At 36.3% G+C, this 16,735-nt stretch overlaps 1 protein-coding gene across 5 annotated transcripts; it reads right to left on the bottom strand.

The window, feature by feature from the left end:
- Positions 1-2,669: 2,669 nt before the first annotated feature.
- LOC21404814 lies at positions 2,670-16,304 on the bottom strand. 5 transcript variants are annotated; one of them, XM_024162138.1, is made up of 5 exons: positions 16,201-16,304; positions 15,620-15,880; positions 3,738-3,958; positions 3,054-3,186; positions 2,670-2,966 (listed from the first exon to the last, which is right to left on the bottom strand). In XM_024162138.1, exons 3-5 carry the CDS (start codon positions 3,896-3,898, stop codon positions 2,910-2,912), a joined length of 351 nt encoding a protein of 116 aa, XP_024017906.1. In that variant the 5' UTR covers positions 3,899-3,958; positions 15,620-15,880; positions 16,201-16,304; the 3' UTR covers positions 2,670-2,909. The 5 variants fall into 5 exon arrangements, with proteins under 5 accessions (XP_024017906.1, XP_024017905.1, XP_010091094.1 ...); XM_024162137.1 differs by having other exon boundaries at positions 16,160-16,304; XM_010092792.2 differs by having other exon boundaries at positions 3,738-3,923; positions 15,620-16,304.
- Between the last annotated feature and the right edge of the window lie 431 nt (positions 16,305-16,735).

Here is a 16,735-nt window from a genome sequence, read left to right on the forward strand (position 1 = left end):
ATAAAATAATCTAAAAATGACGTCAGAATATTTTGAAATTTTACAGACTTGATCCTTACCATTTTCTGAGCATGCTTGCAAAAAAAATGGCTTCAAAAAATGAAAAAAGAAAAATACTATCAAAAAGTGTCCGACCCACGCAGTGGGGCACCCAGGGGCCGGGATGGGTCAATAATTCACATTTTTAATAATTTTTTCCATTCTAAAATTAATACACGATTTTTAGGAATTAATGCAACAAGCAGCACCATTTTTTGATAAATATTCTATTTTTTATGATTTTTTTCTCTTTTTCATCTTTAAGAAATAAAGTAAAATAAAAACAATGTCATCGAACTTTGAAATTTTGCAGACATGATCATTACATTTTTCTGAGCATGCCTGCAAAAATTGGCTTCAAAAAATGAAAAAAGAAAAATACTGTCAAAAAGCATCAAACCCACGCAGTGGGGTGCCCAGGGGCCGGGATGGGTCAATAATTCACATTTTTATTTACACAATTTTTTAGAATTAATGCAACAAGTGGCACCAGTTTTTGATGAATATTATATTTTTTATGATTTTCTCTATTTTTCATCTATAAAAAATAAAATAAAAATGACGTCAGAAAATTCTAAAATTTTGGAGACATGATCCTTACATTTTTCTGAGCATGCTTGCAAAAAATGTCTTCAAAAAATGAAAAAAGAAAAGCGATGTCAAAAAGCATCCGGCCCACGCAATAGGGCGCCTAGGGGTCGGGATGGGTCAAAAATTCACATTTTTATTAATTTTTTGCATTCTAAAATTAATACACAATTTTTATGAATGAATGCAACCAAACTTTTTTCTGAACATGCATGCAAAAAATCTCGCTCAAAAAATGAAAAAAAAAAAACCGATGTCAAAAAGCTCCCAGGCGTGCGCAGTAAGGCGCCCAGCGGCCGAGGGGTCAAACATTCATATTTTTATTTACATTTTGCATCCTCAAATTAATACATGATTTTTAAGAATTAATGAAACAAGTGACACCATTTTTCGATGAATATTAACGTTTTAAGATTTTCTCTATTTTTCACCTTTAAAAAATAAAATAAAATAAAAACGACGTCAACAAATTCTGAAATTTTGTAGACACGATCCTTGCATTTTTATAAGCATGGCTGCTTAAAATTGCCCACAATAAATGAAAAAAAAAAAAAGATATCAAAAAGCCCCCCGGCGAGTGCAGTGGGGCGCCAATCGACCAAGGGGTCAAAAATTGACATTTTTATTTACGTTTCACATTCTAAAAATAATACACGTTTTTTAGGAATTAATGCAACAAGTGGCACCATTTTTCATTGAATATTCTATTTTTTATGATTTTCTCTTTTTCGCCTTTAAAAAATAAAATAAAATAAAAACGACGCCAAAAAATTCTAGAATTTTACAAACACGATCCTTGCATTTTTCTAAGTATGCCTACAAAAAATTGCCCTCAACAAATGAAAAAAAAAAAGATATCAAAAAGCCCCCCGGCGAGTGCAGTGGGGTGCCCAGCGGCGCGGGGGGGTGGGGGGGTCAAAAATTCATATTTTTATTTATGTTTCACATTCTAAAAATAATACAAGATTTTTAGGAATTAATGCAACAAGCGGCACCTTTTTTCGTTGAATACTCTATTTTTTATGATTTTCTCTATTTTTCACCTTTGAAAAATAAAATAAAAACAACATCAAAAAAGTCTAAAATTTTACAGACACGATCCTTACCTTTTCTGAGCCTGCCTGCAAAAAAAGAAAAAAAAAAACAATGTTAAAAAGCTCCTCGGCGTGCATAGTGTGGCGCCAAGCGGCCGCGGGGGGCTCAAAAATTCACATTTTTATTTATATTTTGTATCCTAAAATTAATACTCAATTTTTAGGAATTAATGCAACAAGCGGCACCATTTTTTGTTGAATACTCTATTTTTTATTATTTTCTCTAATTTTCGCATTTGAAAAATAAAATAAAATAAAAACGACATCAAAAATTTTTAAAACTTTGCAGACACGATACTTATATTTTTCTGAGCTTGCCTGCAAAAAAAAAGCCCTAAAAAAAACGATGCCAAAAAAACCCCCGACGCGCAATAGGGCACTCAACTACTAGGGGGTCAAAAATTCACATTTTTATTTATATTTTGCATTCTAAAATTGACACGTAATTTTTAGGAATTAATTCAACAAGCGGAACCATTTTTTGATGAATTTTTTATTTTTTATGATTTTTCCTATTTTTCACATTTGAAAAATAAAATAAAATTAAAACTACGTCAAAAAAATTCTGAAATTTTAGAAAAACGATCCTTACATTTTTTTAAGCATGCTTGCAAAAAATCTCCCTCAAAAAATGAAAAAAAATAAAATGATGTCAAAAAAAGCCCCCCAACATGCACAGTGAGGCGTCCAGTGACCGGGGGGTCAAAATTTCACATTTTTATTTATATTTTACATCCTAAAATTAATACACAATTTTTAAGAATTAATGCAACAAGCGGCACTACTTTTCGATAAATATTATATTTTCTATGATTTTCTCTATTTTTTGCCTTTGAAAAATAAAATAAAATAAAAATAACGTCAACAAATTATAAATTTTTGCAAACACAATCTTTACATTTTTCTAAACATGCTTGCTTAAAATCGCCCTAAAAAAAAATGATGTCAAAAAGCCCCCCGGCACGCGCCGGGGGGTCAAAAATTCACATTTTTATTTATATTTTGTATCCTAAAATTAATGCACGGCTGCAGTAGACATGGATGAACAGCCTCTATCGATTATTCAAGGGAATCTGCAGAAAGGGTAACTCTCTCATTTTTGACATGTCTTCAAAAAATTGCAAGTTGCTACAACAAAAACTTGTGGCAAGTTACAGGTTGGGTACAAGAGACTTGTTTCTGGAGCTACTACGCAGGTTCATATAGGCCCAAGACATGCCCATCGACACAGCGCATTGCCGCAACCTATTCAACAATTATATCATCTGACATATGTAAATCTCAAAACAAAGGCAATGAGAAAAAATGTATATAGTAGTATTTGGTTGTTACCTTTCCGTGAATTTTATATTTAATGGGACCATCTAGTTCAGCCCCCAATGCCATTAATCTTGTCACTGCGGTGTTGATGTCTGTTACTGTGAAAGATAGAAGTGAGGAATATCCCTTCTGCACAACATGATCACTGTGACTATATTAACTTACTACGATCACTGAAAAACTCTACGAAAATAGCGAGAAAAATAAAGATTTTATGAAAATTTCCAACGTTAAATACAATAGAAAAAGGCCCGAAAACATGTAGAAATTCTGCACTAGACCACCAGCTGCCATTTGAACAACACAAATGCAATGAAGGAATATTACTGAAACACAGTTAAATTTGGGCTTGGAGTTACGTTTGAGTTGCAAAAATCTGACTAATATAGACGAAGTAAATACTAAAACCATCAAAATGAAACACACATCATAAAAAAAGATCCCATACTATATCCAATGCATCCTAAACAACTCCAAGAAGAGGATAATAGTGATTGAGAATAAATGATCCCATTTTTTCATATTATATTTTTTCATTTCTTTATCCACCTTCTCCATGAGCCATTCCAAGCAAGAGGACAAGAACAATATCACACGCACGCATCAATAAGTTTATCGGGAAAAATTGTACTTTTAGACAAATGATCATACATATACAAGGCAAAAAGCAGAGATGGGAAAAAGAAAGAGAAATACTTGGGGGATTGCATGAGTGCAAGTTTGAGGGGACCGGATTGAAGCTCAGCCCAACGATGAGTACACACATTGACAGTAAAGTCCAGTCCTTGGGAGTAGAACTGAGCTGCCTTTGGCACATCCTTGTGAAGTTGCAGTATCCACCTAAACGATGCTGCCATTGTCAATTCTCTGTGCGAGCTTTGGCTAATTGGAGGAAACAGATATTGAGCGAGCTTTGGCTAATTGGAGGAAACAGATATTGAGTTTGATTATTATTAGGAAATACAGAGAACTAGAGTACATGGCCTCACAAAATGAGATAAAAATGGAATGCATGCACCAATAATGAATGCTAATTTATAATGTTTTCTGAACTTATGACGCAATGTTTTAATACTCTCCAATTTAATTATTATTGATTATTGTATACTAATTTCTAATTATTAAATTTTGATCATCCTATAAATTATGCGATTATTTTCATGATTTTTATATTTAAACACTATATTACTAAATACGCCCCAACCAACCCCACAAAAAAAAAAAACAATAACAACAACAAGCCTTAATCCCAACTTAATTGGGATCGGTTATATGAATTTTACTTTTCTACGCAGTTATGTTCGAAATTAAACTTTCCTGAAGGTCTAGATCTAGAATGTCTTTCCTAATTACTTCAGTCCACGTATTTCTTGGTCTACCCCCTCACTCTCCTAGTATTAGGTATAAGAATGTCTTCCCAAGCACGAACTGGTGCTTCTAGCAGTCTACGTTGGACATGCCCGTACCACCTCAAGCGGTATTCGTGCACCTTATTTTCTATTGGTGCTACACCTACTTTACTACGAATAACTTTATTCCTTATACAATCCATTCTCGTATGACCACTCATCCATCTTAATATACGCATTTCTGCCACATTCATCTTAGATATAAAGTCTCTTAATGGCCCAACATTCACTACCATATAAGATAGCTGGGCGGATTACAATCCTATAGAACTTTCCTTTCAACATTCACTCTCGTAGCATTCTTCTATTTAACCCACTCTGCCTTAATCCTACATTGAATATCCACTTCTATATCTCCTTCGTATTGCACTATAGACCCAAGGTACTTAAACTTCCTAGAAGCCTCAATCTCCACACCATTTAAAGAAACTCCATCACTCTGATTACTTGAGTTATTAAATCTATAATGCACGTATTCAGTTTTCGTCCTACTTAACTTAAATCCCTTCGTCTCGAGAGTCTGTCTCCACAGTTCTAACTTATGGTTAACTCCTTCCCTATGTTCATCAACTAAAACTATATCGTTCGCAAAAAGCATACACCAAGGAACTCTATCTTGGATTTCTCTTGTTAGCTCATCCACCACGATGATGAAAAGATAAGGACTAAGAGCAGATCCTTGATGAAGACCGATCCGAATGGGAAACTCTGCCATGTAGCCTCCAGCAATTCTCACACTCGTGACCACCCTATCGTACATGTCCTTAATTACCTTGATATACCTCATATGCACTCCTCTCTTTTCTAGCACCCACCATAAAACTTCTCTCGGCATCCTATCACATGCCTTTTCTAAATCTATAAAGACCATATGTAGGTTAATCTTGGCTTCTCTGTACCTTTCCATCAACATCATAAGAAGAAAAATGGCTTATGTGGTTGATATGCCTGGCATGAAGCTAAATTGATTACCTGAGATGGTAGTTGTGGCCCTTAATCTCCTTTCAACAACTCTCTCCTAAAGTTTCATAGTGTGGCTTATTAACTTTATGCCCCTATAATTGTTACAATTCAGCACATCTCTTTTATTCTTGAAGATGGAGACAATAATACTTTTCCTCCATGCATCAGGCATATGCTACTTCTTTAGTATCTCATTAAAAAGCTTAGTGAGCCACACAATTCTAACATCTCTTAACGCCATCCAAACCTCTATTGGAATATCATCTAACCCACATGTCTTCCCCTTTTTCATTTTCCGTAGTGCAGTTTTAACTTCCGAGACTTGATTCCTCTTGTATACATCACATTAGGTTCTCCTTGTGACCTAAGGGCCCGTTCAGTTTGTTGATTCGAGTTTTTAATTCGAGTTGAGATGTGATTTTATGTGAGAGCTTTTTACTGTAGCAAAAAAGTTAGATGTGATTATTTCTGAGAGCTTTTTACTGTAGCAAAACTCGAATTCTAAACTCGAATCGGCGAAATGAATGAGGCCTAAGATCGTCAAACTCTATCGCATGATCATCATTATAAAGCTTCTCAAAGTAACTCCTCCACCTTTACCTAATATCTTTATCTTTCGTCAGAACCTGATCCATATCATTCTTAACACACCTCACTTGATTTAGGTCCCAACACTTCATTTCTCTTATCCTAGCTAGTTTATATATATCCTTCTCTCCTTCTCTAGTCCCAAATTTCCTATATACCTCATCTAAGTAAGTAGAACGAGTCTTACCAACTGCTCGCTTAGCTTCTTTCTTCGTTTCTTTGTATTTATTAAAAGTTTCAACATCTTTACGCTTTCGTAAATCTCTATATAAATCCCTCTTGGTCCTAATAGCCTTTTGAACTTCCTCACTCCACCACAAGGTTTCTTTCCCTGGGGGGCATTTACCTCTAGATTCTCCTAGTAGCTCCTTTACCACTTTGCTAATGCAGCTGACCATGACATCCCACATAGCATTTGCATCACTTATATATGATCAAGTAGCCTCATCTAACAACTTCTCTTTAAAGGCCAATTGCTTTATTCCCTTCAAATGCTATTGACGTGTAAATGAGCTGTAAATAGAGTAGGAGAATCAGTTAGAAATCCCTTGATTTAAGGGATCGGATTAGGCAGTTTCCTGATTTAGGAATGATTTAGTTTCCTATTCTTTCTCCTGTAATTTGCTATATAATACCGTGTAATATGTCTATTCATAATAACAGAAAATCAGAGTTCTTTTTTGTGACATGATATCAAAGCCCTAGGGCTTTTATTTTCTGGGATTTCTTTCTCTTCTCGAGCAGCCTTCATTGCTGCGTGTCTGTGTTGTTTTTATGGGTTCTTTTTTCTGCGTATTCCAACCTTCATCTCCTAATCCCTGTTCGGGCAGCCTTAATTGCTGCGATTTAGCCTTGATCGCTGCCATTCCTTATTATTCTTCCTTCGATAATCCCTGTTCGGGCAGCATTAATTGTTGCTATTTTTCTTCATCATGTCAACCTCGAAACCACCATCTCTAGCAACCCATCCGAAGAATCCAATTCTGTTCAGAAAACCGGAGAATTGCAGAACATCCGAGCCTCCAACAGGCTTAATGGGAAGAACTACCTCAAATGGACCCAAATTGTTCGCACATACCTAAAGGGCAAGGGGAGACTTAATCACCTGCTTAGAAAGGGGCCAGAAACGAAGGATCCAACCTTTGAAGCATGGGATGAGGAAGACTCCATGATTATGTCCTGGCTATGGGACTCTATGGATCCAACGATCAGTGACACATGTATATTCTTGACTAATGCAAAGCAAATTTGGGATTATATTCACCACACATATTCGAAGGCTCGTGATGATGCTCAAGTGTACGAGATTAAGATCAAAACTGGAGCCACTAAACAAGGAGACAAATCTGTCACGGAATATGCAAACCTGTTGCAAAATATGTGGCAAGAACTAGACCATTACCGAGTGATAGAGATGAAGTGCCCTGAGGATGCTACCATTTTCAAGAACTTCATTGAATGAGATCGGATATACGATTTCTTGGCTGGATTGAATCCAGAATTCGATCAGGTTAGGGTTCAAATCATTGGCAAGGGGAACACACTGTCTCTAGAAGAGACAATCTCACTTATCTGAGCAGAAGAAAGCCGAAGGAGTATTATGCTTGAACAACCAACCATGGACCGGTCAGCCTTAGTAGCAAAAACAGATCACCAGAAGAAAGGAAAGGGTGATCTGCCTAAACACCCAGGTAGAGAAAATCAGTGGAAGGAGAACAAGGACAATCTTTGGTGCACCTATTGTAAGAAATCAAGGCACACAAAAGAGACGTGTTAGAAGCTGAATGGTAAGCCACCAAGCCGAGAGTGGGGAAACCGTGAGGGCAACCGTGGGGGTCAGCAGAGGCCTTAAGCACACATAGCCAAGCAACCCAAAACTGAGGAAAATTCAACAACCGGGGGGTTCAACAAGGAAGAAATAAAGAAATTGAGGAGCTTGTTGGGATCACTTGATAAGCCTTCAGGGACCTGTTCTTTAGCTCTTTCAGGTAAACATTCCATTTTGTTTTGCATGAATGCCTCAGAAACATTCTATGTTAACTCTTGGATAATAGACTCAAGTGCCACAGACCATATGACTCCCACATCTCAACTTCCACACTTACACCCCATGCCTGAGTAACAGAAAAATTATAGTGGCCAATGGTTCTTTAGCCACTGTTGCAGGGACCGGAGATATCCATATCACACCTACCCTTACCTTAAAAATGTCCTCCATGTACCAAAATTGTCGGCCAGCCTTGTGTCCATTCAAAAACTTACCAATGATCTTAAATGCTATGCTACTTTTTTCCCTTCTTATTGTGTTTTTCAGGATCAGGGCTCGGGGAGGAGGATTGGACTTGCTAAGAAAAAGAGCGGCCTTTATCATCTTGAATCATCTCAGAAAATTAGGAGCAATTTGTCTGTCTTTTCTCAGTTCCTCAAATAAAGATGCCATTTGGCTGTATCACCTATTTGGCTGTATCAACTATGAATCAAATAAAAGTCTTGTTTCCTCATTTATTCCAAGGATTAGATATTTCTGAGTTTCATTGTGATGTTTGTGAACTGGCAAAACATACTCGTGTATCTTTTCCTATTAGGAATAAAAGAAGTTCTCATCCTTTTCATTTGATTCATAGTGACATATGGGGTCCTTCTACTATACCTAATATTTCCGAGGCTTGTTGGTTTGTATCTTTAATTGATGATTGTACTCGGGTTACATGGCTCTTCCTTCTAAAATAAAAATCTGATGTGAGTATTGTTATACCTAATTTCCACTCAATGGTTCAAAACCAGTTTGGGGTTAAAAGAAAAAGCTTTAGGACAGACAATGCTAGAGACTACTTCAATCAAATTTTGTCACCCTACTTTCAATCACAAGGCATTATTCATGATTCATCATGTGTTAACACACCCCAACAAAATGGGGTAGCTGAGAGGAAAAATGGGCATTTATTAAACACCATCCGAGTTTTACTCTTTCAAGGGAATGTTCCTAAGTCCTATTGGGGAGAGGCAATTTTTACAGGCACATACATGATTAATAGACTTCCCTCACGTGTGTTAGACAACAAGAGTCCCATAGAAATCCTCAATAGTTTCTATCCTCACTTCAGAACCTCAAATGGTCTCACACCAAGGGTCTTTGGATGCACTGCCTTTGTCCATGTCCACAGCCAACATAGAGGCAAGCTAGATCCCCGAGCCACCAAATGTGTCTTCCTTGGTTACTCATCCACTCAAAAGGGGTACAAGTGTTACAACCCTTCATCTAGAAAATTCCACATCTCTGCAGATGTCACCTTCACAGAAAATAAACATTTTTTCTCCAAGTCCTCTCTTCAAGGGGAGATTCCAACAATGGAAGATAGTCCTTGTGAGTCATTTGAACCCCTAAAGACTCTTGATCTTCCTCAAGTTCCAACTCGTGTTGTTGAACCAGAGTCCCCTGAGCCAACCACTTCTGAAGCACCCCATTCTGCCACTGAACCCGTGTCACCTCCTGTCCCAGCCAGTGTCACTCAATATTTTCCAAGGTTCTCTCAAGTGTATTCAAGGAGAAAGGCTGCTCCAGAACTGCCACAAGTCCAAGAATCCAACTCAAGCTCTGGGAATGAGATCACGGTAAGATCTAATCCACCCTTACACACACAACCGGTTGAAACATCCACTGATCCAACAGATGACCTCGACTTCCTATTGCTATCAGAAAAGGTCCCTGAGAGTGTACTAAACATCCAATCTATCCACTATCTCGCTACGTCTCTCTTAAGCGCCTGTTATCAGCCCACAAAAAGTTCATTGTGAGTTCAAACACCATTGTTATCCCTAATACTATTTCTGAGGCATTGTCAAAAAGGGAATGGAGGGAGGCTATGAGAGAGGAGATGAGTGCATTAGAAAAGAATAGAACATGGGAGATTGTTGATAAACCAAGAGGGAAAAATGTTGTTGATTGCAAGTGGATTTTCACACTGAAATACAAGGCTGATGGATCCCTGGAGAGATATAAAGCAAGATTGGTGGCCAAGGGATACACTCAAACTTATGGAGTTGATTATCAGGAGACTTTCGCTCTAGTCGCAAAAATGAATACTGTGAGAATTCTGCTATCATTGGTGGCTCATTTCAATTGGCAGCTACTACAGTATGATGTTAAGAATGCATTTCTTCATGGTGACTTGGATGAAGAAATCAACATGAATATTCCACCAGGATTTGCGGGGAACACAAGTAACAAAGTGTGCAAACTGAGAAAGGCCCTTTATGGGTTAAAGCAATCTCCTAGAGCATGATTTGGGAGATTTACAAGAGTGATTAAGGAGTCTGGTTATGAACAAAGTCAAGGTGACCACACTCTCTTCATTAAGCATTCGGCTGCTGGGGGAGTGACTGCTCTTCTAGTCTATGTGGACGACATCATAGTGACTGGAAATGATGAAAGAGGGAAGCATGAACTGAAGCAAAGATTAGTAAGAGAGTTCGAGATAAAGGAGCTGGGGAAACTGAAGTACTTCCTCAGTATTGAGGTGGCATATTCCACACAAGGGATCTTCATATCTAAGCAAAAGTGCGTTACTGATCCATTTACAGAAACAGGGAAGATTGGGTGTAAGCCAGTCTCTACTCCAATGGATCCGAACCATAAGTTGGGAGAAGCTAAAGAAGAACCAGTTATCGACAAAAGAATGTACCAGAAGTTGGTTGGTAGACTCATATACCTTGCTCACACTCGGCCAGACATAGCATACTCTGTGAGCATGATCAGTCAATTCATGCATGACCCAAGAGAACCTCATCTTCAAGCTGCTTACAGGGTACTACATTACTTGAAAGGCAATCCAGGGAAAGGAATTTTGTTCAAAAGGAACAATACCCTTACTCTAGAAGCTTACACTGGTGCTGACTATGCAGGTTCCCTGGTGGATAGAAGATCAACTACAGGGTATTGTACTTTTCTTGGAGGCAATCTGGTAACATGGCGAAGCAAGAAGCAGAACGTGGTGGCAAGGTCATCTGCAGAGTTAGAATTCAGGGCCATTGCTCAAGGATTGTGTGAACTACTTTGGCTAAAGATTATTCTAGATGATCTAAGAGTCAAATGGGAAGGTCCTATGAAGCTCTATTGTGACAAAAAGTCAGCCATCAATATTGCTCATACTCCTATACAACATGATAGGACAAAGCATATTGAAATTGATCGACATTTTATCAAAGAAAAATTGGAGGAAGGATTAGTGTGTATGTCCTATGTTCCATCAATATGACAATTAGCTGATGTTCTAACAAAAGGGCTGTACAGTTCGAGTTTCCATGATCTTGTATTCAAGCTGGGAATGGAAGATATCTATTCCTTAGCTTGAGGGGGAGTGTTGACGTGTAAATGAGCTGTAAATAGATTAGGAGAATCAATTAGAAATCCCTTGATTTAAGGGATTCGGATTAGGCAGTTTCCTGATTTAGGAATGATTTAGTTCCTATTCTTTCTCCTGTAATTTGCTATATAATACCGTGTAATATGTCTATTCATAATAACAGAAAATTAGAGTTCTTTTCTGTGAATGCCACCAACGAGTTCGTGGGAGGTGGTTTATCTTAGTCCTTCTATAGCAAAGCTTAATGCTCACATCTAAGATCACTAACCTATGTTGGGTGGCTAGTACTCCAGGAATTACTTTACAATTCTTACATAGAGAACGTTCTCTATACCTTGTGAGAAAATAATCTATCTGGCTCAAGTTCATCCCATTCTTAAAAGTGATCAAGTGAGAATCTCTTTTCTTGAAAAATGTGTTTGTTATGATAAAATCATGTCCCAACGAAAAATTCAAAATAGATTTTCCTTCTTTGTTTCAAGCTCCAAAACCAAAACCACTGTGGATCCTTTCGAGGTTTTCCCTATCCTTACCAACATGCCCATTGAAATCTCCAATGAAAATGCTATCCTCATTGCCTATACGACACACTAAGTCATCCGTGTCTTCCCAGAACTTGACTTTAGTTTCCGCATCCAATCTTATTTGTAGAGCGTAAGCACTAATTACATAGATGAACTTATTTCCTAGTACCAATTTGAGCATAATAATTCTATCCCATATTCGCTTAATCTCAACTACGTTATCCTTCACAGTTTTGTCCACTAGAATACCAGCTCCATTGCGATTCCTTTCCCAATCTGTATACCATAACTTGTGTCCTAAATTTCCAATCTCCTTTGCTTTTTCTCCTGTCCACTTCGTTTCCTGTAAGCATAAAATGTTAATTCTTCTTCTTACCATAACATCTACTAACTCCATAGATCTACCAGTTAAAGAACCTACATTCCAACTACCTAAACGAATTTTCCTAGCATGGGCTAGCTCTGCCCCTTGCACACGTCCATGAATGTGCAACAACCCCCCTTGCATATTTTTCACCATATCCGGGGCCCGACATGGCGCATGGGCTCGCTTTTCCCCCCGCACACGTCCATGAATGTGCGAAGACCCCCCTTACCTATTTAACACCATGTCCGGGGCCCGGCATAGCGCATCGCATGTAGAGAACACCCCAACAGATTCTATGTAAGTGAAATCCATGAGAGTGACTTATTTTTATGCTGAAGAGGAAGCAACAACCTCTCAAACACAAATCATGGTACAATCACAAAACTAAAAAAATAAAGATAGAGGAAGGCCCACCCATGTGCGTGTAAAAAAAAATAAAAACTAAAAAAATAAAAAACAACTGGCCAATAGCACAGATTCCAAACAAAGCGCAGAACAACAATGAAGGATTTTTCAATTACCTTGTTTCAAGATAAAAATAATTCTAACTAAGAATTTGGGAACTAGTTTTGAACCAAAATCAAGAAGCCACAACAGTTTTCAATTGTTTAATGTTTCCAATGTTCAATGGAGTATTCAGTAATTCAAATACCAGTCCCCAACTATCAGTCTACCACACACGTGTGCCACAAAGTAAAGCAAAACACCAAAACAGCCAATAATTGGATGTGATATGTTTCCTGATAATGTTAGGTAGGATGAGAAAGACACCTATGATCAAAGAGAAAGATTTGAGTTTAGGTTTAAAATAAAAGTGAAATATTGTAAGGTTAGATTAGAATTCTAGTCGTAGGTGGCTCAAACATACCATATACATATACAGGATAGAAGATGCATAATGTTGCTCCTAAATTTGACAACAGTGAGCAGAGTCCAAAAGAATCCCAACAAAAAGAAATCCAATAGAACAGAGGTAATCTGCACCCAATCTAATTGAATGGGGAAAAATAAAGCTTTTATAACCTTTTCAAATATTCAATAAGAATCCAAAAAGAAAAACGTAGAAAATCCAAGACTCAATACAGCCAATAATTCATAAGATTAAGCACAATAAAAACCATAGAAAAAGAAAAAAAAAAACTAAAACAATTGCAATGGCCACATGAATATGCACTATTGGCTCAAAAATTCGGAAATCTTTGAATGTTTAGAAGAAAGAGAAATGATGAACCCAGTCTCAAAAAAATAAAAACAAATTTAATTGACAAATTAAGAGAAGAAGAAACCAAAAAAGAAAAAGGAAAAATGAACACCTTATGTTATATGACTTAATAATGGATTTCTGAGTTAAAATCTCCTCCTGTTGAACTTTCCTGCCTACCTGAAGCAAGAGAACAGTGCCCTGTGTTGCCCTTTTATTAATCTCTGAAGGAAGACATCGACCTAAATGTTTCAAAATAAGTTGACCCCTTTGCTTGCACCTCAATTTCGGCTAACCTTTGTTGTTTATTGGTCAGCTCTTGTAAATGTTTTACCTTGTGAATTGTTAAGTTATTGTGTTCTCTTTTCTTAAGCACGTTTTTATTAATTTGCACAAAATTAGAGCAAGCACTAGCAGACAAATAGCATGAAAGCCAAACTGACGATAAAGTATACAAATATAGGGATATAGAGGCAAATGGCCCTTTTTTGAGGTTTTTTTTTTAAAAATAGCCGAAGTTTTGTAAAATTAGCAAAATGGCCGTTTCTTTTATTAACTAAATAGTCAATCATTGATTGACTAGTAGCTAAACAATGATTGACTAACGGTCAATCACTGATTGACTTAAGTTTTTCACTAATTAACTCGACAATTTTTCATTATTAATCAATATTAGTTAATAATTAGTCGAAATCAATTAGTTATTAATCAATTTCAATTAACAAGCTACGTGTTTATTAATAATAAATCAATGTAAATTATAATAACAAATAGGTCAATCACTGATTGACCGTCTAAAAAAAAAGGCCATTTTGCTAAAGTAAAAAAAGTTCGGCCATATGTTTGAAAAATAAAAAGTTCGGCCATTTATTAAAAAAATGCGGTAAGAAAAGGTGGTAAAAAAAGGCCAATTACCTGATTTTCTCAAAAATATAAAAAGAAAAATGGAAAATTGCATTGAACCAAGATGCTTATAACATCTCCAAGTATTAACACATCTATGAAGTATCAACACAAGTATCTTGCGTTTACAGTGATTGTTCTTTTTGTATTTTTGAGTTAGGATGATTTGAGTGATGATCTTGAGTTGAGTTTGAGTTATAACTTAAGTTGAAGTTGTAACTTGAGTTTGTGTTTGGATGTGCACATTTAAGTTATGATTTGAATTGAGAATCTTTTTGAGTTTGTGTTTGGGTAGGTCAAAACTTAAATTTGCATTTAGATAGTATTTTAATAAAAACTCAATGGTGATGAAAAATTTTAATAGGGTATATGGGTGGGGTTGTATTCGTCTTTTTGTTGTGAATGCATAAAAAAAAATCATCTCAATCAGAATTAAAATGAAAAAGTTATGGCATTTTTAAGAATAGAAAAAATGTTGTTCATTAACTTGAGTTCGAGTTTATGAACTCAAGTTGAAGGGAAAACTTGAACTCAAGTTTAGCCCCAAACTCGAATTCAAACTCGAATTCAAACTCGAGTTCAAACTCAAATTTTACAAGAACAACCCCAAAGTTTTCTAAAGGGAAGCAGTAAGAGATAATTCATACATGTTGTTTATATCCAAAAATATTTAACATGACATGTCAGTTTGAATCATCATTCATCTAATCTGTCCAGAATTTAAGACTGCTTGCTATTTGCCAACAAAAACATACGGTAAAATCTATGCAGAATTTAGTCTTAGAACAAAGCAAAACGTCCACAAGAGGACTCATTGATATCCCATTTTCCCCTTGGCTCAACTAAGGCATTCATTTTTCTCTAAACATACTCAATGTAGAATTGCTTACATTGAGTGATATTCCAAAAACCCACTTTCTCAATCATGTTGGTTTATACTTCAAAGGAGTACTCAGATATTCCATTCTCTATGCCTTTCTCTTCAGATCAAAAATTAATTACATTACAAATCATAAATATTCTCAGTTTATTTTCAAGAGTTCCCGATAAGAGGTCAAAAAGTTCCCATTCTGACAAGAACGTTCCCAATCATCTACATAATATTGTAAACCATGATGATTTCGAATTCCCAACCAATCACCATAACAACCCAAGAATCCTTAACTTAAAATTTTAGAACACGTAATTATAATCACAATTCCTCTTTTTCAATCCTCAATAGTTGCAATTAGAAAACACAAACAGAGATGAAAAATTTACCTCCCAACGTAATCCCTAAAGATCTCCTTGGTCCTCTTGCACTTCCTGGTGAACCTTCGCGGGTCAACCTCCTTGGTCTTGCACTATGACCTCACTACTCAGAGTTGTCGTCCCCTGGTTCCTTCCTCCACAGTCCACAGAGCCGAGGCTCCAATGGCGGCGGCGACGACGCCACCGCCCAAGCAGGGAGGCGACGATACGCCCAACTCCAGACGGTCACGGACTTTTGGAACGACGTTTTAGGAGAGGAAAAGTCGAGCACTGACCAGTAAAATTGAAAAAATAAAGGGGTGAAAAGGGAAAAGTGTAAACCTAAAAGAAGGCTCAAACACAAAATCTGAAACAAATGTGCAATTTGGAAACCAAACACAAAACTTCAATCCATAGAGCTACTCCTAACTATATGGGGAAAGTTAATTCGACCATAATCAGTAGAATGAATAAATTAACTAAAACCCAAAAATTAAATCAAAAAATGCTGGGAAAATATGGGGAAACTAACTTCAATCCATAATCAGTAGAATGAAGAAATACACTAACCCAAAAACTAATTCAACAGGTGATGGAAATAAAAAACTCACACCCAAAACCCAAAATGAGGAAATTAACAGAGGAATGACGACGGCGACCAAGGGACGGAGACAGACAGAGACGCCAACGAATGAGAAAGGAAGAGAGGCAAAGAGGCGACTTGCACTAGGCCCCTCTGATGATATGCGTGGAAATATGTATACGTCCTTATTTTTTTTATTTTTTAATAATGATATAAAGTATAAGGGGTTTTAATACGAGATAATCATGAGTAATCATATTCTCAGAAAAGTGATAGAGCGTAATATGATTCTTAAAAATAATATATTATTGTGTTTAGTTTTATACATGAATTTTTTTTAAATTCCTAGAAATATTATATTACTGTGTTTAGTTGTGCATAGGAATGTTGTGAATTAAAAAATATTTTTTTAAATGAATAATAATAATAATAATTTTATTATTATTATTATTATAATTATAATTATTATTGTTATTATTATTATAATTATTATTGTTATTATTATTATAATTATAATTATAATTATAATAGTAATAATAATTTAATAATTATAATATTAATAA

The sequence above is a fragment of the Morus notabilis genome, unplaced genomic scaffold, assembly GCF_000414095.1.
Source record: "Morus notabilis unplaced genomic scaffold, ASM41409v2 Scaffold442, whole genome shotgun sequence".
NCBI classification, from domain to species: Eukaryota; Viridiplantae; Streptophyta; class Magnoliopsida; order Rosales; family Moraceae; genus Morus; species Morus notabilis.